We start from the raw sequence: 23,102 nt of genomic DNA, 5'->3' as shown, positions 1-23,102 counted from the left end.
TCTACATTCTCTATGTTTATTTATGGTTATTACAACCATTAGCAAAAAGTATTTTACCATCTCGTTGAAAGAAACAAAGCGCAAAATATACAATCTATTTCATAATTCATTTGATAAAACCGAACTGTTTCTTTACCCTTTTTGTCAATATAACCAATCATTTTGACATCTCAGTCTTTCATCTTGTACCTCTTCATCTCTCCTTGATACTATTCTAGCGCCATGTGTTCCCAGTCAGTGTCTCAATGGTGGAATTTGTAATGCTGGTTTTCAGGAAGCGTTTACGTGCGAATGTGTGAATGGATTCATCGGATCTCTTTGCGAGATTCCCTGTAAGAAACTCATTTTAATGATATCATGGAAATTTTTCAAAATGATGAGCTATGTAAAACTTTGCAAATGGTTTCTAATAGCTATAAAAGATTCATCTTTGTTGGTGGCGCCAGTGGTCACCATTGGTAACGAGTGATTAACAGAATGTACACAACGGTGAACTGTCCAGTGTAACAGCGCTATAGGGAACACTGAAATGTTAGAAATATGTTATACCAGTTTCAATCTAAGGCTGCATTTACTGTTTGAGGACAGTTAATTTGCATGGGTTTCCATAGATCTCGGATTTGTAAGAGGGGAAAGGGTATGTAGGGTAACTTTTTACATAAGGGGAGGGGGTTAGATGAGGCAGATTTCACATGATAGATACAATGTACAATTCTCTTGGGTCAAATCTATGGTTATTACTGTTAACTTCTGAAGTTTCGTTTGGACAAATATTACCATTTTGCCAATATTTACGAAAAATTATGTTTTAATATAACAGTATGGATATGTTATGTTTTGATGACTTTGACCATAACGCAATTGCGACCTTTTTCTGATGTATTCTGTTGTATTTTGTGATAACTTCTCTTTCGTTCATCTTCACTAGCACCATGCTTACCTGATCCGTGTCAAAATAGCGGCACATGTTATGTGAATGTCGATAACTATTTCTGCGTATGTCCCGTTGGTTATATAGGGAGCTTATGTGAAACAGGTAATACTAACACCCACTCGATGTTATGTATTGTCATTCTTGTATTCTTGTGCCTCTCAAATGAAATTTCATAAATGCACTGACCTTATACTGAACTAGTACTTTATACTTTAATATCAAATCATCTGTACTCTGTTCAGGTTTTGGACTAATGACGTCGAGTTACGATTTGTGACTTCCAAACTCCTTAGATCACATATATATATATATGTACAATTCCTATTTTGTTGCATTTTCTTCAACCTGAGTTCTTGGGGTTCCATATCTTATAAATAATGGATGTACTACCTGTACTATACGGTTATGGCACCAATTATCCTTTCTTAATAATAACTCTTTTAAATATATGCATGTTATTTTCCATGGCACAATTCCTTACTTCCATATAGCCATATGTTCACCAAACCCTTGTCAAAATGGCGGCACGTGTGTAGTATCATCAAGCAATACATATATCTGCCAATGCGATTCTAACCATTACGGGGACCACTGCGAGTTTGCACGTAAGACATTATAGCATTTCGGTGTACTGTTATATGTAGCAAATTCTCAGTTTTGTCATATCCATTTATCACAACATTCACGTTATATATGAGAATCATAAGAGATGTTATCGAAGGAGCAATCATCTACATAGTCATGTGTGATTTTGGAAAGGGCATTATAAAAAAATGTGTACGAATTCTTTTGATGAAAAACGTGTACATGTACTTATTGATCTAAAACAGAAAACTAACATTTGTGTTCGTTATTAGTGGTATTTTGACATCACATTGTGACTGAAATATTAGAGGTCTACATTTGTCACGACGCTCTGTTTGATTTATTGTCGAGAGCGTCTGTGGTGTCACCACGTGTCTACTTTAAACATGATATATACTATATATGGTGTAATCGAAAACGTTAGTTACACTAGAATTTATAATTTCCTTTAATTTGCATATTTAATGTGAACATAATATGTAACATTATGGTTTCTTTATAGTTTTCAGTGTGGGTTGAACTATCTTTAGGTTTCATAATATTAGTTTCAGCTGCATCGTGTGCAATATGTATTGTCTCAAATTTAGGTTATTTGCTTTTTTTGTTAATTAAGTACCTTGTAATCTTCCTTTGCTCCCTTGCGTAGATGGCAATATATATTCCAACGTTTAGCCTACCGCATGTTGACAGAAAAACAATAAGTTTTCAAATATATAGAGATACAAGCCTCTATGGTATATAAATGTACACTATTTCACCATTTCATTCCCCACAGCAATATGTCTACCGAATCCGTGTCAGAATGGCGGTACATGTTATCCACAACAAAACTCTTACACATGTTCATGCAAAAGTGGATACATTGGCATCAACTGTGAAACAGGTACACCACAAAGAGATAATACCTGTTAAGCATGGACATAATCATTTCATTTAACAGCTAATGGCCATTACATACACAAAAAAGCTCATAAGAAGGAACGCATACATACTCACCATACTCGAATAACATATTTCATGGCTTGTTAAAGAATTTACCTTATAATGTTGGAATTATGATACTACGGATTTAGATTGCATGGTATTTTGTTCTATAGTTATATCTGGTTGTACGCCTAACCCTTGCATGAATAGTGGTACGTGTGTGGAAACTACAACCGGTTATAGGTGCGCCTGTGTAACAGGGTACATTGGATCTACATGCTCATTCAGTAAGCTCTAATAACTTTAACAATCATTAAATATAACCATTATCAAATATTACTAAACAGCTTCAACTGTTGTTAAACGGATGTAACCATTATGGCGGCAGAATGTTAATAACATTATGAATGCATGAGAAGCACAAAGAGGAATTAATGATAAACTGTGTTTCAAAAGCTGTTTTTGAGTATCTAGGTAAAGTGATCAAACTCATTGTTTTCTAACTACAGGACATTAGTCTAATGTAACATGTGATGTGTATGATCCTATATTAACACCAGCTGGTAATTGTTCAATATGCAATATCATGCATGGTGCATAGTTTTTGTACATCATTAAAGCGAGCTGCTGTAATTGCATTTCCCAATATGTTGTGCGCATTTATGTTGCTTTATCAATTGTAAAGACATGGTGTTGTGGGGCTGCTGTTGTTGCTTTTGCTTTCAGCATCGTAAAGCATGAAAAGGCCCATCAATAACGTAAGACGAGCTATCTCTTGACGCAGCTGCGATCACTAATAACATGGTATTTCATCTATTTTCTACAGCACGATGCAAACCTAGCCCATGTCAAAATGGCGGGACTTGCGTATATCATGGCGCCAGCTATACTTGTTATTGCCTGTTTCCATATTCTGGAATTCACTGTAGATCATGTAAGACACGGGACAACATTGCCGTGAACATATCATATCGTCCCACTTTCAATTCTGCGCTTATACATCATAACATTTATTATGCATTTGCTTTAATTACATAAATGTGATTGCAGCCATCTTCAATTTTCCTCATGATCCCTTGTGCTTAGTCATTGCGTCAAAGGTGTAAGGAAAGCTAACCAACGCATCTGTGTGCAAAATGGCGTCATGAATATTCATATTTTATTAATTAATGACGTCATAATAGGCACATGCTTACACGATGTAGAACACTTCGAATAAGTAGAAAATTGTTAGAAATGAAAAGAGAATAGATGCTTTACACAAATCCCATCTTTAGAGATGTGGTTCATCTACATGGCAATCTTTTGTTCCATATCTCTTCCTTGTCCTGCCCAAAGCTGAAGATGATGTCAACAGCTTTGTGTTTTAGAAAGAGTAAGACCTAATGCACTTGTAGGGCTGGAGGCAAATGCACAAGTGCATAAGTGCACAAATCTTTGTAAAAATATTTGTCGTCAGGCGTTGTGTGAGTTATGTGTTGTGCTTCCCGCCATTTAGTTTCTTTATTGACTACATTTCGAATATGTGTATTTGCAGCTCCATGTGATTCAGACCCTTGCCAAAATGAAGGCGAATGCATTGTGACTGGTTCATCATATCTATGCATCTGCAAGAATGGATACATTGGGGAATCTTGTGAAACAAGTAAGACATAAGGCTATCTGTTTTTAGTACTTCAACATTTCTTAGCGCTTTTGTTTGACATATTGCTTTGACAATTTCTTTTTTAAATTTACAGCACCATGTGAAACCGACCCTTGCCTAAATAATGGTACTTGCGTACTTACTAGCAACGGATATTCATGTACATGCCTGGTTGGTTTCATTGGCACCCGATGTGAACAAACAAGTACGAGTATGTTTGCCATATATGTGTCATTTTACGGTGTTAGATTACATGGCACAGCAATGTTCTCAGCTTCTTCTATGCAATCGTTTAAAAAGCAAATTCTTAGAGAATTATCCAAAAATAACGCCTTTATAATTAGATGAAATGTTCTCGCTTAAAGCTGCGAACTATGTTAATTGTAGTGTTTGCTTTGCACTTATATGAACACTTATATAAACTCACAAAAACCTTTCACATAGTTAATGCCTCGTTAATCTTTTCATAATCTGCACATTAACCCTAGGCCTGAAGATCATTTCTACCAGTAATATTTTTGTCACTTACCAATATATCTCGATATGCTTTGGAATTGGAATTAAAGACCTAAGAAAAGCATACTAACTTCTGAAAGTGTATGATTTTAATTTTAAAAGCATACTAACTTCTGAAAGTATATGATTTTAATTTTGATTGAAAACATTAATTAGATTTACAATTTCAGAAGTTAGTATATTTCTTTTCTAACTTCTTTCATTCCAATTTCAAATCATATGGAGATGTATAAGTGACAAAAACAACTTCTGGAAATGTATGATTTAAAACATTTTGACAAAAAATGAACGAGATACAATATTTTTGTGTATAAAAAGATGTAAATTCTAACTGCAGGGAGTAGGGATTTCTTAATATCATGGCACAGCGTAACTCCACATTAGCACTGATAACAATTTTATAAAAAATGTCTAATGAGATCACAGCACTGCAAGAACACCATAACTAGTAGAGGAGTGTTACACCTTTTGTTCACGCACACCATGCCATAAATGTCACAGATAGCACACTTCACCAATTCATGGCGTACTTTTTAGTATATATAGGCCTTTGTGAGGTCTTTGCTTTGTTCACTACTTCTGTCGTAATTGCGTGTAAATAATCCCTCTGCACACACACTCTGCTATTACAGACGCGTGTAATCCGAATCCTTGTTTCAACGAAGGACAGTGTTCTGTGACAGCAACTTCATTTTCTTGCCAATGTCCATCAACTCATATCGGAACACTGTGTGAAATAGGTGAAACATGTTTTATTTCTATCTATCTATCTATCTGTCTGTCGGTCTGTCGGTCGGTCGGTCGGTCGGTCGGTCGGTCGGTCGGTCGGTCCGTCGGTCGGTCGGTCGGTCGGTCGGTCGGTCGGTCGGTCGGTCGGTCGGTTGGTCCAGCTGACAATGCCAGCTTATTCTTCTATCGCCCTGTCGTCCTGTAAGAAGGTGTTGATGGTCTAGTGTGCTTTATTAAAATAAATTAACCAAACTAAAGTTAGAAGTAAGGTGGGATTTCGGATTCAACTAAAGATATTCACAAAATATTGCATACTCTTTAAATAAAAGTTTGGGTTTAGTAAGGATAAAATAGCAGTACTAGTATATGTATGATTGCTGACCATATTTATTACTTCACAGCCCCTTGTTCACCAAACCCATGTCTCAGCGCCGGTGTTTGCCGTGTTGGCACAGATGGTTATATATGTGATTGTGTGCAAGGATATATAGGAGCACAATGTGAACTCGAAGGTAATGATGCTGCCTTAACTTCATGATATATATTTGCAGCACCTCTGTGAATATTTGTGATGACACCACTGTATTATTTTTTATCACTCTGTCATTGTTTAAGAAAATGTCCGTGTGTCTACAGTTACTGTGCATGTTGACGGAAAAGTCCAGTCAGGCTTATTTCTGTCTTTGTATTGGCACACATGTACTGATTACTGCTATCAACTTATGTGGTAAGCTAATTTGGTGATTTCCTGCAAGGGTCTGTGGGAAAACGTGAGGTTATGGCATCAAGAATACCATAATAATATCTTTGTCTTTACACTTTTTGTATTTGTGAAGATTATAAAAACAAATTTAAACAAACTTCATGTTGTGTGGTAAGTGTCATACCTAGGAATATGTGGTAAATATCCATCCATAGATGGTCTTTTTCTCGACAGCTTGTTCACACGGTTGTCATTTTCTATTGAAATTGATTCATAACTTTTCGTGTAGTTGAAGATTCAAGAGACAAGTGGATATGTAATCCTTTATCAAGTGATCGCGAGAGATCAAAAGTCATGGGGGGGGGGATTATATTGTTGCTGAACTGGAAATAAACTGAGTTTAGCGACGAAAGTATGCAAACTAATATGTTTCAAAGTTTTTAATTTTCCAAGCATCAAATAACAACAATAAACTTGTATCTTTCTAAAGATATGGAATCGACCCTATGAATTTCTCCAACCTTGTCCCCAATTAAATATGTACGTGTAAAATTTTCCCCTTTTTTCATAGTTGTATGCCCTGAGGGACACTGTCTTAATAATGGTGTATGCAGCGTAGTATCAACAGGAATCTATTCATGTGCCTGTCCCAATGGTTTCAGTGGAGATACATGCCAACTCAGTAAGATAACGATTGCAATGTTGTTATGATAGATGGTGTTCGCCGTATTTAAGATGTCTGTCTGTCTGTCTGTCTGTCTGTCTGTCTGTCTGTGTCTGTCTGTCTGTCTGTCTGTCTGTCTGTGTCTGTATGTCTGTCTGTCTGTGTGTCTGTCTGTCTGTATGTATGTATGTATGTCTGTCTGTCTGTCTGTCTGTCTGTGTCTGTCTGTCTGTCTGTCTGTCTGTCTGTCTGTCTGTCTGTCTGTCTGTCGATTAGATGCTGCTGTTGGATGTCGATTATCAATTACAAGTCAAGATATGTCCCTGAAATCTACAATCTAACAACAGACGTGTTTATACTCACATGCGTAGACCACAGACTAAAATATATCATTCAACTCTTAGTATTGATAAAGCAGAATAAAGACTGATTGCTAAACTATACCTTGACTACTTTACAGCTCCATGTTCAACAGACCCTTGTCTAAATGACGGTGTTTGCCTTGTTGGATCAGGCGGTTATATCTGTGATTGTCCTACTAGATTTAATGGCACACGGTGTGAAAATGAAGGTAAGGTGACCACCTAAATCTGCCTGTTTGTTTCAGCAAACGGAGCACTCTAGTCACATCGCATTCTACTTAGCGAATGTAGATATGTATGTATCTATATCATTTATACCTCTTACTAATATGATAATGGCAATAAATATTGTAACTTTAATACTCTCGCACAAACTCCCAAGACATTAACGATGTACATATTGGCTTGTATGGTAAATACACCGAGAAAAACGAGCTATATTTCCTCCGAAATGTGTAGACGATTTATTTTACAAATGTGCAGATTACTATGTTCTGTCCATAACGATCGATCATTGCATTGCTAAACTAAAGCAGTCGACATTCACTTGTATAAAGCCGGAGATGACGAATGTAGTCCATGTGGGTTGGGATGGGTTGGATGTCTCGTGCTGTGTTTATGTATGTAATTATGGTGAACTAAGATAGAACATTTGAAACAAATGAAGTGTTCCCCCAATTAGGTATACTAGCTTCATCTTGTATAATTATAATTTATATCATTGACCCCCACTTTTGAACTAAGGGTTTATTAACATAAAACCCCTTTTAATCATCGCTAGTTGTATGCCCTGACGGATACTGTCTTAATAATGGTGTATGCAGCGTAGTATCAGCCGGAGTCTATTCGTGTGCCTGTCCCAACGGTTTCAGTGGAGATACATGCGAGCTAGGTAAGACAACCAATGTTTCTCATTGTCCTGTTCTCATTATGGTTATTACAAATGAAGTAATCTTCCAATGTATAATTAGGTATACTAGCTTCATCTTGTATAATTATAATTTTATCATTGACCCCCACTTTTGAACTAAGGGTTTATTAACATAAACCCCCTTTTAATCATTGGCAGTGGTATGCCCTGGCGGATACTGTCTTAATAATGGTGTATGCAGCGTAGTATCAGCTGGGGTCTATTCGTGTGCCTGTCCCAACGGTTACAGCGGAGATACATGCGAGCTAGGTAAGACAGCCAATGTTTCCCATTATCCTGTTCTCATATCTAGTAAACACTATCACATAAATATGAAAGTTGACCAAAAGGGAACAGAATGCATTCACTTTGGTCGTTCTACTTAATAAACTGCAACTTGCTTCAGGATATACTAGTAGATATAGAATTAACATAGAAAATAAGCAAATTCAGTGGAAGACGTCGAGCTATTAAAGGCCAGGGATTTATTCCCAGGTTCTTGAATGTTAGTCTGGATGCCAACGTGGTTTTTAAAGAAATCACATCTGGTCAAAGTCCCTCAATCAGCAAAAAGAAAGTTGTTCATCCAATCATGATCAGTGAACCCCAACTGTTATAGTGACGTAAACGATGTATAAGTAGCATCCTGAGCTGACAAATATAACATATTTGGACATTACATAACTGCCCCAATAAACACTAACTTTATGAGGGACCGTGTCATTGGTTAGAACTTTACTGTGTGAGTGGCCGTGGATGAATTTTAAATTGCATCTCATGCATCTCAGGACTTCTAGAGTAACGACTTTAACTGTACTGTGAGTGGGGATGTAAATTGTAACGATACTGTATAGGACCTAGGCTATGAATTAGTGCTATCCAATTGGTGTAGCTATAAGAATGTCCAGGGCCGACTTTTCCTACAGCTATATACCAGACTGCTGTTTTTATCACACCAAAATTTTATTCCTATTTCCAAGTGGTCCTATGAGAATTTTAGTTAAACAGAATAGGCGATTTGGCAGTTCTTATAATGAATATGTTTACAGCACGCTTGATACTGTCTCACCATTTTACATCTTCATCTCGTGTTACCTCTCATAATCTCACTGTAATCGTTATCCACAGTCGTGTGTCCAGGTGGATATTGCTTGAATGGGGGTGCCTGCAGTGTTGTCTCTCCTGGGGTGTATTCATGTGCCTGTGCCGCTGGCTACATTGGCGATACATGTAACATCGGTAAGTTGAATGACGTTACTTTGCACGTCTTGTAATTTTCTGCACCATATTTTATAAATGCAAAGACTAAGAAAATCTACCGTTACAAGGAGGCTTTTAATCAATTTACCTTTTGATAAGGTGATTTAGCACGCATCTCCATATTCAGTCGATGAAAATTAACTGAGCTACAAAAAGTTAATGTTCTGTTTGATGGCTTAGGAGATAATCACATCCCATGATATACCAAAACATTCCTACCGTGACTTGAATCAAAAACAGTTAAATCACGTGTGATCTACTGTTATATCATACTTTTATTGTCCACTAAACATGGAAATGTTGAGTGTTCATAAGGTATAATTAGACAGCATAAAACACAAACAGACAGTCTATTTTTTGCAGCTCGATTTATTTTCATGGTATGTATAGTTGGGTTTATCTAGATTTTACCCCCCAATTCCTGATCATTTAATGAAATTAATTCTCATCAATGTGTAATGCCTGATATCGTGCCACCGCATGTTATTTCATTGGTGTTTGTATTTTTTTATATTGATATTGAGCCATCATTTTTATGTGTCTTACCCGTGCATTCCCTGAACTTGATCCAATCTTGCAGTGCCTTATGCAGCCATGATTTCATACCATGATATTGTTGCGTGTCGTCTCTGATTGCATTGCATGTATGCATGTGCTTATGACATTTTACCTATTGCATGTATGTATCTGATTTCAGTGGATACTTGTTATGACAACCCCTGTCAGAATAATGGAACGTGTACACGAGTCAGCAACACTTACCAATGTACTTGTGCTACAGGCTGGCGTGGCCAAAATTGTGAACTTGGTATGTTTCTTGCTTGAAGCCAATTTACGTTTTGCACAAGCAGACATTGTCTATTTTACGTATCACATAAGTCAGGCTAAGGGATCGCTGCATTTGGCAGGGCTCAGTTGCATAGTTAAGTAGTGCATGGTAGGTCTCAATCATGCGCAGTTCGAATGCGTAATCGTTCTGCCACTGCTACAGAAACGCACAACACTCACTTCCTTGTTGTCCACCATACCGATGATCAGACTGCGCATGCTTGAGACCCGCCAAGCCTTTAATGGTAATAAGACCTGCCCAGTATGGCGATCCTTTAGACTGTAAGTCCAAATAAAGTTTAAGTTTTAATTTCAAACCCCAAAATACGACAAGTATGTTATTTTCTGTGCTAAGAGGCATTTCGGTATACAAATATTAGCGATATTATCATTTTGAATGGATGGATGGCAAATTTAGACACTTGAGCTATAAATCAAAATCGATCTTGTCAACTGACTCCAAAATTCCTTGACTTGCAACCTTCAGTGGAAATATGTTGTTGTCACGTGATATTGTTGTCCACTGTTTGGCTGATATTATTATACCTTGATCAAAGTACAAAGTACAGCATGGTGCCATGATGCTTTCTTCTCTCTGCTATCAAATTTGGCTCCATGCACTGGCAAATTCTGACTGTGGAGAAAAAAACACTGTGGCAACACTGACTTTGTACTCGTCGGCAATGGTATCATTATGATAATAATAACATGCACTAGTAGAACAATAGAGGAATGCCTGAATTGTCAGTATCAGTCATTCGATTCGTTTCCACATGATAATATTTTGAGAACACATTTCAGAACGGTTACTTGTAAACCTGTAAAAAATCAAACCAGTAAATTATAAGTCGTTCAGAGTCTTTTGAGTGAGTGCATTACAGGACCATACAATGAAAACTGATTGGGCTGCAGAAAGTGAAACGTTGCAACAATGTTTTTTTTTATAAGTAGACATGATACTTGATAAGAACCACCAAATCAATACACTACAGTGTACTGAGTCCAAAATCAATCATGTGTGTTGTCTGGTTATATTTTAGGACCACTTCCTAAGTGAAAACTACACATGTTTTCTTTTGGACTTTTGATACTTGGTTCTCATCGACTGTGATTGTTTCCAAAGTGATGTTTCTGTTTTTGCAGTTCGATTCATTTTCAATGCTACAGCGTCAAAGAGATAATATAATGGTGACATTTAAAATGTGAAGTGACTAGATACAGTAGATTCACTTTTACACTGCTCAAAAATGCGACGGTAATATTATATAGAAAAATGACTCCATATTTGTACCTCTTTCAGTCGACCCGTGCCAACCAAACCCCTGTGCTAATGGTGGAAACTGCATAATTTCCGGTATAGGTTTCAGCTGTGCATGCGCTTCTGGTTTCTTTGGCACCACTTGCACATCAGGTAATAAATTAACTAGCATTATTGTGTCACTTTAATTATTTGGTATGGCAAATATTCTTGTAGTTTGAGTATACCTGAATGTATGAATGCCATGTCTTCACAAAGTGCATAACACAGCTGATACAGCCGTAGCTGTGAGATGATGGGATCTCAAGTTCACTGAGACTGGCTGCAAGGTTAAGGTTTCACGCCAAGACAAACACAATAAAAGATACATTCCATTCTGTGGTTTACTGAAAAAAAATGGATATTTGAATGTTAAACGTGTACAATCTACCAAATTTACCATCTGCCTGTTGTTGGTTCTTTGTTGTATGCATACATCATTAACCATATATACAGCAGACATTTTGGAAGGAATGCTTGGTTAGTATCCTTAATGTATACCTAGTGACCAGTCTCATACCTGATGTCATTTATAATCCAAACTACATGCCCATCCTGTAAAGGTTGTGTGAAAATAACATAGAAATAATCAGAATATATCTATATATGACCTCATGCATGACTCAAATAGCCATGACATCATTTTCGTATCCATTTACATATTTGTTACATTCATGACAACTTTATGTTATTGCACGATGTATAATTTATGTATGTTTCAGTTCATGAAACTACAGTCTAGATTGACTCTAATATTGTTGTTTATAATTTTAGTTATTCCGTGTCAGACAAACCCGTGTTTAAACAACGGACAGTGTATCAGTGTAACGGACGCTAATAATAACTTGGTCTCGAGTTGTCTTTGCCTAGATGGCTTCGTTGGGGATCGATGTCAGACTGGTGAGTTTCTCAAAAAAACACACGTTCATATAGTCTAACACACACACACACACACACACACACACACACACACACACACACACACACACATGGAGACACGTACACATAGAGACCACACTGAGAAGTATACTGTAATAAGCATATTCGTCTTAATAAGCTTGTCAGTCTTACAGTGAAAATTAATCTACCTGAAATAAAACCCCAAAGAAACAATGGCTCCAACACATTTTTACAAATATACAAGGTAATATAAAGAACCTCATATCCTGTATGTTGAGTACAAACCCATCAATCCGTTGTCCTATTTTACTATGTAAACATTTCCATAGTGAGATCATATATAGTTTAATACACTGGTTTTATGGATTCTAGTCACATCCACAGTGGAAGTGTTTTGATGCAAGGTTGTCTCATAAACTACCATGTACCACCTTGTAGTTTTGCTGTCACCATTTTAATTTAAATAGAAGTAAGGTAATCTAATTTTCTCCGCTTTCCTTTTCTGTAGGAAATGCATGTTTTTCAAATCCTTGCAAAAACGGAGCACAGTGTCAAAATGTGGACTTTGATTATAGCTGTACATGTGCAGGCAGTTGGCAAGGTCCTCAGTGCACCATACGTGAGTATCTAGCTTAAACTATCAAACTTAACAAATTTAAACCACATATAAACGGAGTGGCTCCTGTAAGGACAAAAGTGTGACTTTTGATTTGATGTACCGATTCATAGTCTGTACATGAAATTGCTTGACAGTACATTGAAGTGTGAAGGAAAGCTGACGGCAGCCTCTCTTGACGAACGGTAAAACTATCTCACATAATAAAAAGTTTAAGATGAAATAAATACCATGCCATTCGTATTCAGGAAAAGCCCTCCTAATGCATAAACAATATGTGAAAAGGCAATTTCAGAACTATTGCAGGTTTGATTTGTTTGAACGTTAAACGATGAAATTCAGAAATAGTATAATGATTTAATTGATTTTTTTTCATTATTCGTAGCAGAAAACACGATGCAACTGTTAGAAAATAGTCAACATAATGGGAGCATATTTAATTCTTGTGACGGCTGTGGAAATAGTTTCCTTGGAACATGTCAAGAGAAACGTATGGCATAAATTAAATGAACGACTTACAGTAAAAAAGGCAAATGTACATTTTGTAAATGTATTGCTACCAGTGTATATATATGGTCAAACTAACGAAGTTTTGGAATCCAACGACATCGACAAAACTGACATTCTGTTCATCTTACCTCGTTTTCATTTTCAGCCGTTTTGTTTTGCTCTACTAATCCATGTATGAACGGAGGCGTATGTGGTGAACTTTCTGATGGATTCAGTTGCAGCTGCATTGGTAGATGGAGTGGGAATACCTGCACAGTCCGTAAGTATCGACATTAGAATGGAAATCATTAGATGACATTTGTGTGCACTGCTGCATTTATTAGAGATATTACCTACCTACCTACCTACCTACCAAATATAAGAAATGTTTTATAATTATGCATTGTAAATAACCATCATCAAATAACACTATTTACTTGCTTTCAGCTCTGATATCATGTGTGGATATTAATCCATGTGTACATGGGACATGTATACCACATACTACTTACGAAGAATGCAGTTGTGACAGTGGTTGGACAGGAACTAATTGTGACCAGGGTAAGACTTTGATTTATACATTCCGATGTAAGAGTCATAGCAACAGGTATTAATACTTTCATAAAGTTCTAAACTTCTTGTTCATATCAGACTATCTTACATTGTCATCTCCTACAATCACTAAAGATGGAATGTACTAATTTCTCATCGCAAACAATAAAGCTAGCATAATTAATAGTAGCAATGGCACCGTAACTCTGATAACTATGTTAATACTGCTTTTACTCGATGTTATGTATGTATGTATGTATGTATGTATGTATGTATGTATGTATGTATGTATGTATGTATGTATGTATGTATGTATGTATGTATCTGCCAGTCTGCCTGTATGAATGTGTGCGTACATGATTATATTGAACGCCTATATATGTAAATGTCTTTTCGTACTAACATTTTATTAATAAATATTTTCTAACATGATTCTGCTCTGGCCTCTTGCCTCTATCAAGACTTGGATGAGTGTAGCAGCAACCCATGTAGGAATGATGGAACTTGTTTGAATGGCGAGGACAATTTTAACTGTACCTGTCCCACTGGGTATGGTGGAGACACATGTCAAATTGGTGAATACTTCTGTTAAAAATTTCTTATTTATGCTATGTCTTATATGTTAGTAATTGTAAACTATAGGGAGATCACCTTCATATGGAATCTTCCTAATTATTTCTTTTTTGCACTGTTAGTTGCTTAATTAATTTCACAAAGAATCAGTAACACTTCAATTACTACCAAACCCGAAAGACTATAGAGTTTCAATTAAAAGGCAGTTACATCTCACACAACTTATTTGTCACAGGCACTTATAGCGCGCAATCCTATAAAATGATACATTTGATCTCACTGTGAACACAAATCAACATCAATGTCAGATGAAACAAGAAAGATTCAAACACAAAACTGTTAATTTATGTTCCCAATGAGATAAAATGTATCATTTTATATGCATGTGTGCTATCAGTACCAGCCCTGTATTTGATTTTATGTAACTTGTAACAAATTGATGAAAAACTTTGTGCGTCTAGTTGAAACTCTACAGTCATTCTGGCTTGGTAGTAATTGAAACTCTATAGTCATTCTTGTTTGGTAGTAATTGAAACTCGATAGTCATTGGTAGTATGCATGTATGGCTTTAAAAATATCAATTGTCTGTTTTCGATAACATGGCCTCAGAAAATAGGGTAGGTATGTCGGGATTTTATTTTATTTTATCTTCTTAATTGTTTTTACTTTTGAAAAAAAATATTGCTTCAACCCCAAACGAAAAGAAATGTCGGTCAGAATACCCCTTCTGTTATAGTTTGATGAAATATGTACAGACATCTCCGGGGAAAGAAAACAGATGTACATGAAGGTCAAGAAGAGAAAATATTTCTTATCTTTTGTTTCAAATGTTTAGGGTCGGAGCCTTAAGTAGGGTCGGTCGGGTTCATCGGAAGCACGTTTAGTTTTAAATTTTGCTTAAACACTAAGACGCACGAGAGATTTCAGATGATAAAGCCCTGTTTGATAAAAAATGTCCAGTTACTCTGGTGAACACCCCTGATGCATGATGTTAGCAATAACTTGAAGGATGGGATGTATGTTTTCAGAGTACAATCTCAAATTGTATTCTTTACAATACTCTGATTTAAAAGCAAAATAATTTTTATTACATTTATATTACACTGTAGCATCGTTATTTCGTAGAGTGTACAGTATTGTGTATTTATTTTACAGTTTTAAATCCATGCCTGAACCTACCCTGTCTTAATGACGGCACTTGTACCCAATTGTCTACTGACACCAGCAGATACACATGCGCATGTCCCGTTGACTGGGCGGGAAACAACTGTGAAACTCGTAAGTATATATGCTCATACAGTCAGTTTCAAGTTACCGGTTCATCGGTTATTTTTAATACAACCAGGCAGAAACCAATATGAAAATGCAGTGCTACACTTTACAGTTTCTTTCGAGGTTTTGTCTAAATGAAATGAATTAAGGTGCTACCCAATTTCGAGTTTAAGTCATCAAATTACAATTATTTGGGTTCGAAATCGTGAAATTAATCCTTGTAATCATATTGCCAATATGACGTTATCTTGTGTGTTATTTTTGATACAGCAAATCCATGTGGTAATGAACCTTGTCAAAATGATGGCACGTGTAGAAATGATGATTCTCAACCTGGAGGATATGCGTGCGACTGTTTGGAGGGTTTTAACGGACACGACTGTGACAACGGTAGGAAGTATTTCGAGTCTCGTGTTTTCTGGCCATTGAGGAATCTGGTCTACCATACCAAAAATCATATCATACCAGAAACCGTGGGGAAAATGGGGATGGGCGACGGGAGGCGTAAGGCGGGAGTGATGTTTAAATGAGTTCTGTCTGACTGTGTAGACGTATGTCCACATGTAGCTGTTTCCCTACCATTTCTTGGCCTATTTTATCCGAAGGAGGCACACGGCTATGTGCGCATCATTCAGATTTAGTGACTAATATGATAACCATTTCTTTCGAAAACATTGACTATGTTTGCAATTTCTTACTAAACCAGGGCGATTGATGATACTAGCTACACTTATATTATCTTAGTTGATTTTTTACCTTTACCTTCAATGTCAAAATCAAGTTGTTATTATTAGATCACAGACTGCACATAATATAATAACGAAATATAAACACACGGACACAAAGGGAACAGAGCAACGGTGACTCGGATATTACAAATGTATAATCTATATATTTTCTTATATCGTAGTTATCGAAGGTAACTGTCCTCAGAACCTTACTGATAAGTGTCAAAATGGAGGAGTGTGTTTTCAGAGTGACACATTGGGCTACGTTTGCACTTGTCCACCAGCATTCTCTGGCTATGATTGTGAAATCGGTAAGTATACATTATATATCAAATATCAAAAATCATTATAATATGTGATTGAAGGAAAGTATACGTGTGCTATCTTTGGAGAAGTTAAAGGCGCACTGAGAAAAACTGGGAAAAAAGTACCACTGGCACTTGGAAGAATGTTACTGCATCCCTCGCTCCTTTCATTTCGGTATACTAGTATATCGTGAAGCTATTTGCAAGTTCACTTTGATTGGGCTAGAAAAAACATTGTATGAATTACATCTTTTGCCTGTATTAGTACTAAAGAAAGTATACTTGCATATCCAATGTCGTAAATACTTTCCATCGTTGTAAAACCCACTGTCTCTTTACGGCACCGTCCGAGACGCACTGTACAACCGACATTTGTCATAATTGTACCGCTTCTCGTTGCGTCATCGGAAACGGTAACAGGACAACTGCCCCCCGGACAACTGCCCCCCATATACGCCGGATATCGATAGCAATAGTGATGCTTTGAAAGGAGGATCCACACGAGGACTTCGCGACCCCTCGAATAACACGTAATTTACCGACTAACTTCTATTCTCTGTTGATAACAGATAACGAAATGTGTAATCAATACCCATGTGCTAATAATGGAGAATGTCGAAAAACACCCAATGGCCCTGTCTGCGTCTGTAAAGGTAGTTGGTCTGGCACTCTATGTGATGAAGGTGTGTAAATTTTACAATGAACTTTGATGTTTTTGTTATTTTAGATTTTGACGTAAATCTGAAAAAGATGGACAATTAGCAGCATAGTTCCGTCATCCAACTTTAAGAATTGTTGTACAGGAGACTAAAACTTGGCAAAGTGCTATCGGTTCCACCAACATGCAATTTTCTGATGTAATTTTAGAGTGGGTTTAAGAAAACGATTCTGGTCTGAGAACAAATGCAAAATATTTGGCTCACAAATAAGATGAAAGCGTTTGCGACATTCTGTAACCTTGAGTTTTTGTGTTGGGGAATTATATCATTAAAAAGCCATGTTATAGAAGATTATTTTTTCGAAAATTCCCGAAAAATTCCCATTGAAATAATAATGTATTTGAAAATTTGTTTCCGACAGAAATGTCATTGTGCAATCCCGGTCCTTGTGAGAACGGATTTTGTATCGTGTCAGGCGGGAACGAAATTTGTATTTGTGATGCATCTTACATAGGAGATTATTGTGCAGAATGTAAGTATAACATCTCGCGATACTTCACTGTGAGACTTTCTAGATTCAGTGCCGTTTCTTGTCAGTTCAGATGTCACGATTCATGCACTCTTACAGGTAGGGTAGGTATACAACATTTAAGTATGCACTGTTTCGACTTCTACAGCCATACAGTTATTTCTTGGACTTCACGTGGGATATTCTCCTATATATACCAACACTGCGTCTGAGATCTTTGCATTTTGTGAATTGAAATAAATCAAGTGTTTCATGACATCAATGTCAACACTCATAGTATATTTGCTAAAGGTGTACAAGCATTTAGGAAAGCTTATGACGACAGCAAAGTAAATTAGACCATTTCACCCCGAGTTTCTGAAGTTTCAATTTATTTATTTTTAAAAACTTGTTTTCGGATTTCTTTGTATGTTATGTATGCAGAGAGGGGCAGTAGAATGTTTTCTCAAGAAATCAACATCCAAAATGGTTAACTCAAGTATCCGAATCATAATGCACATTATGAAGTTGATGTGTGACCTTTTGTATACATGCTTTGCACATATGCTGTTGAGGTCACGAGAATTTGAGATAGGAATCCTGAATGAGATTTAGAAAATTCATGAAAACCTATAATAGTATGCTATGCTTGTTGTTAAGCATATTACTGTAGCTTTTTGAAGAACCTTTGTTTATGTCATTCAGAATTCCTGTCTCTAATACATGTAGTTCTTTGAACCACTTGCTTGGCAGCAGCAAATCAATATTACTCACGTCTCTTTTTAACGTAATATGCGCCTTGGTAGCCAATTTGATTCAAAATCGAAGTTATTCGAATTTTCCAAAACTTTGCAATATGACAACTTGTTCCTGGTCCACTTAAAATAATAAAAGTTTGGGGGTTTATAATCTTGTTTTCAACGAAATCAACAAGAACTTATTTTTCTTAATCATTCGACAGACATTTCGGATTCTAAAATTGAACTCAAATCACTTCATAAATTTGCGTGGTGACTCCTGGTTTATTTCTTAATTTTTAACTTAAAATGAGTTGGCATTAAATTTCTTGAACACTGTAGCAGCAAAAGTTTAAATCATTTCATTCGTAGGCGCATGATACGTCAAAAAAGAGACATTATCACACAACTGGCCCAGGCTTTCAGATTACCCCCCAACCACGAAACTATGTTACTTGCACGCACGTATGATACGAACCCTGCCTTGAGTACACAATCGCTTACAATGCAATGTTTCTCTCTCTCTCTCTCTCTCTTCTTTCCCCATGTAGTTGTATCTGCCAGCACCAGGGCTGTAGCCTGGAGAACGAGTCTATTTATTAGCTTTTTGCTAGCTATTGTCATAGTGCTTTGATCACCGTAGATACAGAGACACCAGACAGCTATTTTAAAGTGTCATTTTTCATATGCAACTCTGCCACTCAAGCTGTAGAAATGGATAGAAGACTCCGTTATAATAATAATTTGTGCCTCGCTCAGCGTCTTATTAGAAGTGTCATCAAATGTTCTCCTCACTGACCATGACACGGTCAGGATCACACTCCGGTCGTGGGTGACGCGCTACCTTCCAAGCGGTTTGTAAAGAGCGCCACCAACGCTTGAAGTGTTGATCAGGATATTATACATGTATACAATTCCTCAAATATTTTGTATAACCTATATATAGGGACATTGCACACAAATCCTTTAAATTTTAGTGGTTAAATATTTGTTGGGGTCAAATTTATGTTAAAATACTCACGGTAGATGTGTTCTAAACCATTATTACCCACACGGTTTTAAAAGGGTGGCTTGTACTTGGATAGAAGGACCTTTGGTTGCTAATACAGCGTGCACTAAATATATTGTATATTTTTGACACGGGGACGGGGTAAAATTATATTTTACCAATTTTAGGCAATGTATATACAGGGGGACGACTAAAATTGGAAGAATAGAATATGGTGTTAAAATGCCTACACAACTATTGATTTAATTTTATATTGAATGTACAGATTAAGAATCGAGTGTACTTGCCCTGTCCTTGAATGTTATACACTATCGTGAATTATTCGACCCGTCCAAGTATATGGGTTCGAATAAGTTGATCATTAGCATTCGCATTTTGAAGCTAAACATCGCGCGTTGAACAAACCAGACAACTTGATCCTAAATTCTTTACAGCATACAAGTCTAAAACCGCGGTGAAAAATCTGGTCCCTTCTTTGCCTCTTTTTAGAAATCTTTTACAATCGTCGATCGACAATCTAACAATGTGTTTTTAATGTGCCTTTAAGGTGAGTAATGATATTCTGAAGTAATCTAATTAATTATGATCTTACTTTTAAAAAATCGACCAGACTTTTTACCGTGCAAGTTACATATGTATTTATCTTTTTTTTAAAAGAAAAACGCGCCAGTAGGCTAGCTTGGCCACTTTCAAGGACGAAGTCACGTGCTATGCAAACGAAGTGTTTTCTTGTTTTTATATTAACTCAACTCACGTTTCTTTTTTAGTTGTACATTAGGATTAACAATAAAAATATTAGACGAAATATAGAAAAAAACTAAACCGACACGAAATTCAGTTTCTATTTTTAGATCAACAAATTTAATTATTGTACACAGTCATCTAAGTAAACGTTGTACGGATATCTTATAAGATGTATTATATTATTGACATAGGCGGGGGAGGCGGATGGGAGGGGACATTTGTTTACACTAACGTCAACTGAAGATAAACAACACCATGTAGCAACAACTTTTTAAAATAAACAACACTTTGTTAAACAAGAGTCAGGAACATACACTAATAGAACTGTGAATGGTGAAAATGGAACTCTTTATGCTAAAAATACAATAAAAGTGAAACAAAAAAAGGTAATGATCTCGTTTCCATGGAAATAGACAATCTTGAATTACCATAGCTGCCATTTTGAATTAATGTGTGATCAAATTTAGGGAACGTCTTCTAATTAATATATTCCATCTTGGACGCTGTATGCTTTCAAAAGTGTTCGGTGTAATCTCTTTATCAGTAAAGTTATTAGCAAATTCATCATTTCTTATTTCTTTGTGCAGCTTAATTGATGACTACCTGATCTAGTACGAAGTACTTTAAATGTTGCAAGGTCAACAAAAAAGTTTCATAAAATACTGTCACGCAATTACTACGCACGCGCACTATATTTTCACGCTCATGACATGCATTGATTTCCTTGCTGTTGTACAAATGATTTTACAATGTCAAAATAAACATTTTTAGTATTTTTTGAGAAAAATTCTTGACACCTGACATTTACCCGCGATTTCAACTTGTATGACCCTTTGATAGTTTCATGTAATGACTATTGCAATGCTTGCATTGAAGGTCACTGTATGCTTTAATTTAGTAACTATCCCGTATATCTAGTGCACTATCCGAGGGTATTTATTTATGTAAATTATGTAAATGAGTATTGGTGTCGTGTGCAAAATGAATGACAACGATTCATTATCAAATATAAGATATTTAGTTACGCCGGATCGTGTACTGTATAAACTTGAAGAAAAATATCACATATCAGAAAAAGAGAGGAATCTGTTGGTTATTTTTTTTCATTCGGAAGGTCTTCAAAGTATTGCAAGATATATCAGTAAGTTAGATTCAAATAAGTTACCGTTCACCCCCTTCTGTCACTATATTTTTGTAGAAATTGTAGTTTATCAAGAATCAAGTAAACGTAGATACGAAATCACGGGAAATGGACTAAAAAATTCCAGACGTGTCACCTGTTGACACATCACTAAATCACCTTGTATTAAACCTTTCAATGTATTTTTATATTCGAGTTTTGGTGTACCCAAAACGTGTATTTTAACGAACTTTGTATTTACAGAATTTAAAAGAAAATGTACATGTAAGTATGACGTAACAATAAATAAACATTTAATCAATTACAAGTATCAAGTTTTCTTTGCATACTTTCAAAATAGCTTATTACATCTCTGTCCCACAGCATTACTTCACAGCATTACGTCATAGCATTACGTCACAGTGAATGTCTCAAGTGTGTTTAGAATGAATGTAAAGGAATGTTTGAAAATGCAACTTTGGTGGATATTATTTTCAATCAAGACTAGCTGCAACTGGATCCTTTTTTGAAACAGTTTTGTTAGATATAGCACACCCTGAACTCTATTGAATCTCGGGTTGGTAAAGGTATTTGTGTAGCCTTACACGTAATATGGGACAATAAACCCAATCAAATTGATAGTCGGGTCCACAATCCACCCCCCCCCCACCGATGACAACTTCAATCTGTTACTGTACTACGTGTTGATAAAATCGACTTCTTCAATTCTTACCATTTACAAGTATTGTTATTTTAACAATTTTCAGTAAATATATTGTTGGTTGCCTGATCGAAAAAATAATACCCCAGTTAATGTCACAGCCAGTACAGATTTAAATGATTACCCGATTTGTACAACATATTCAGAGGTTTACAAAACTGGCGAATCCTATTTATTTAATAGCAACCCTTGAAATTGTTTTCATAAATTTGTCATATTTTATCATATAATATAATACTTAATCCAAACAGAAACCCACAGCAAGCCAAATATATAACCTTTGAACTCCCACAACATCTTGAGCTTCCTTATCAATCAATCAATCAATCAATCAATCAATCAATCAATCAATCAATCAATCAATCAATCAAATGAGTACAAACGGCTATTATTACAAAACCTGGACAAAACCTTTATTTCCGACTTTTAAGGATCGTGTTACATGTTGATAATCAAAGACAACTATCGAACATGTTACTTGTTTCAAGACAGTGAAAATTACTCTGACTTACTATATGTACCTATTGCACAGGGAATCAAGACTTAAATATACTAACTTCTCAGTATTTTGAATGAGTACGACGTCATCGAGGAGGAGTGATTCCTCTCATGTCGGCCGTATCCCTCCAAGCCAATTGATGAAATGTATCCATTTCATATTACTGTACATATATTTGGACGACATACCAATGTGAGGAATATGAGGATCTCTATATATAAAATATAATGCATTGTACATGTACTGTACTGATTGTACTGTACTATACTGTATTTGTGTTGTGTTATGTTATGTTGTGTTGTGTTGTGTTGTG

General features: G+C 36.1%; 1 protein-coding gene across 13 annotated transcripts in view; it reads left to right on the top strand.

The window, feature by feature from the left end:
• LOC144449097 (uncharacterized) overlaps window positions 1-21,859 on the top strand; it is a 36,878-nt gene extending 15,019 nt beyond the window's left edge. For 2 of the 13 annotated variants that reach the window (XM_078139536.1, XM_078139527.1), the window contains 26 exons: window positions 219-332; window positions 929-1,036; window positions 1,426-1,539; window positions 2,295-2,402; window positions 3,270-3,377; window positions 3,981-4,088; window positions 4,183-4,299; window positions 5,237-5,344; window positions 5,735-5,845; window positions 6,608-6,718; window positions 7,161-7,271; window positions 7,844-7,954; window positions 8,132-8,242; window positions 9,101-9,211; window positions 9,930-10,040; window positions 11,361-11,471; window positions 12,132-12,257; window positions 12,766-12,876; window positions 13,529-13,642; window positions 13,810-13,923; window positions 14,376-14,489; window positions 15,643-15,765; window positions 16,030-16,149; window positions 16,670-16,798; window positions 17,362-17,475; window positions 17,873-18,487. In XM_078139536.1, coding sequence (XP_077995662.1) covers window positions 219-332; window positions 929-1,036; window positions 1,426-1,539; window positions 2,295-2,402; window positions 3,270-3,377; window positions 3,981-4,088; window positions 4,183-4,299; window positions 5,237-5,344; window positions 5,735-5,845; window positions 6,608-6,718; window positions 7,161-7,271; window positions 7,844-7,954; window positions 8,132-8,242; window positions 9,101-9,211; window positions 9,930-10,040; window positions 11,361-11,471; window positions 12,132-12,257; window positions 12,766-12,876; window positions 13,529-13,642; window positions 13,810-13,923; window positions 14,376-14,489; window positions 15,643-15,765; window positions 16,030-16,149; window positions 16,670-16,798; window positions 17,362-17,475; window positions 17,873-18,192 — 3,158 coding nt within the window. In that variant the 3' untranslated portion in view covers window positions 18,193-18,487. Of the gene's footprint in view, window positions 1-218; window positions 333-928; window positions 1,037-1,425; window positions 1,540-2,294; window positions 2,403-2,616; window positions 2,731-3,269; window positions 3,378-3,980; window positions 4,089-4,182; window positions 4,300-5,236; window positions 5,345-5,734; window positions 5,846-6,607; window positions 6,719-7,160; window positions 7,272-7,843; window positions 7,955-8,131; window positions 8,243-9,100; window positions 9,212-9,929; window positions 10,041-11,360; window positions 11,472-12,131; window positions 12,258-12,765; window positions 12,877-13,528; window positions 13,643-13,809; window positions 13,924-14,375; window positions 14,490-15,642; window positions 15,766-16,029; window positions 16,150-16,669; window positions 16,799-17,361; window positions 17,476-17,872; window positions 18,488-19,247 lie in introns of those variants that run through there. The other 11 variants (XM_078139538.1, XM_078139528.1, XM_078139533.1 and 8 more) reach the window with 11 other exon arrangements.
• Window positions 21,860-23,102: the final 1,243 nt, after the last annotated feature.

This window comes from Glandiceps talaboti, chromosome 18 (assembly GCF_964340395.1).
Source record: "Glandiceps talaboti chromosome 18, keGlaTala1.1, whole genome shotgun sequence".
In the NCBI taxonomy this organism is placed as follows: domain Eukaryota; kingdom Metazoa; phylum Hemichordata; class Enteropneusta; family Spengelidae; genus Glandiceps; species Glandiceps talaboti.
Note: the sequence above shows the minus strand (reverse complement) of the source record. Positions and strands in the feature narration are given on the sequence as shown.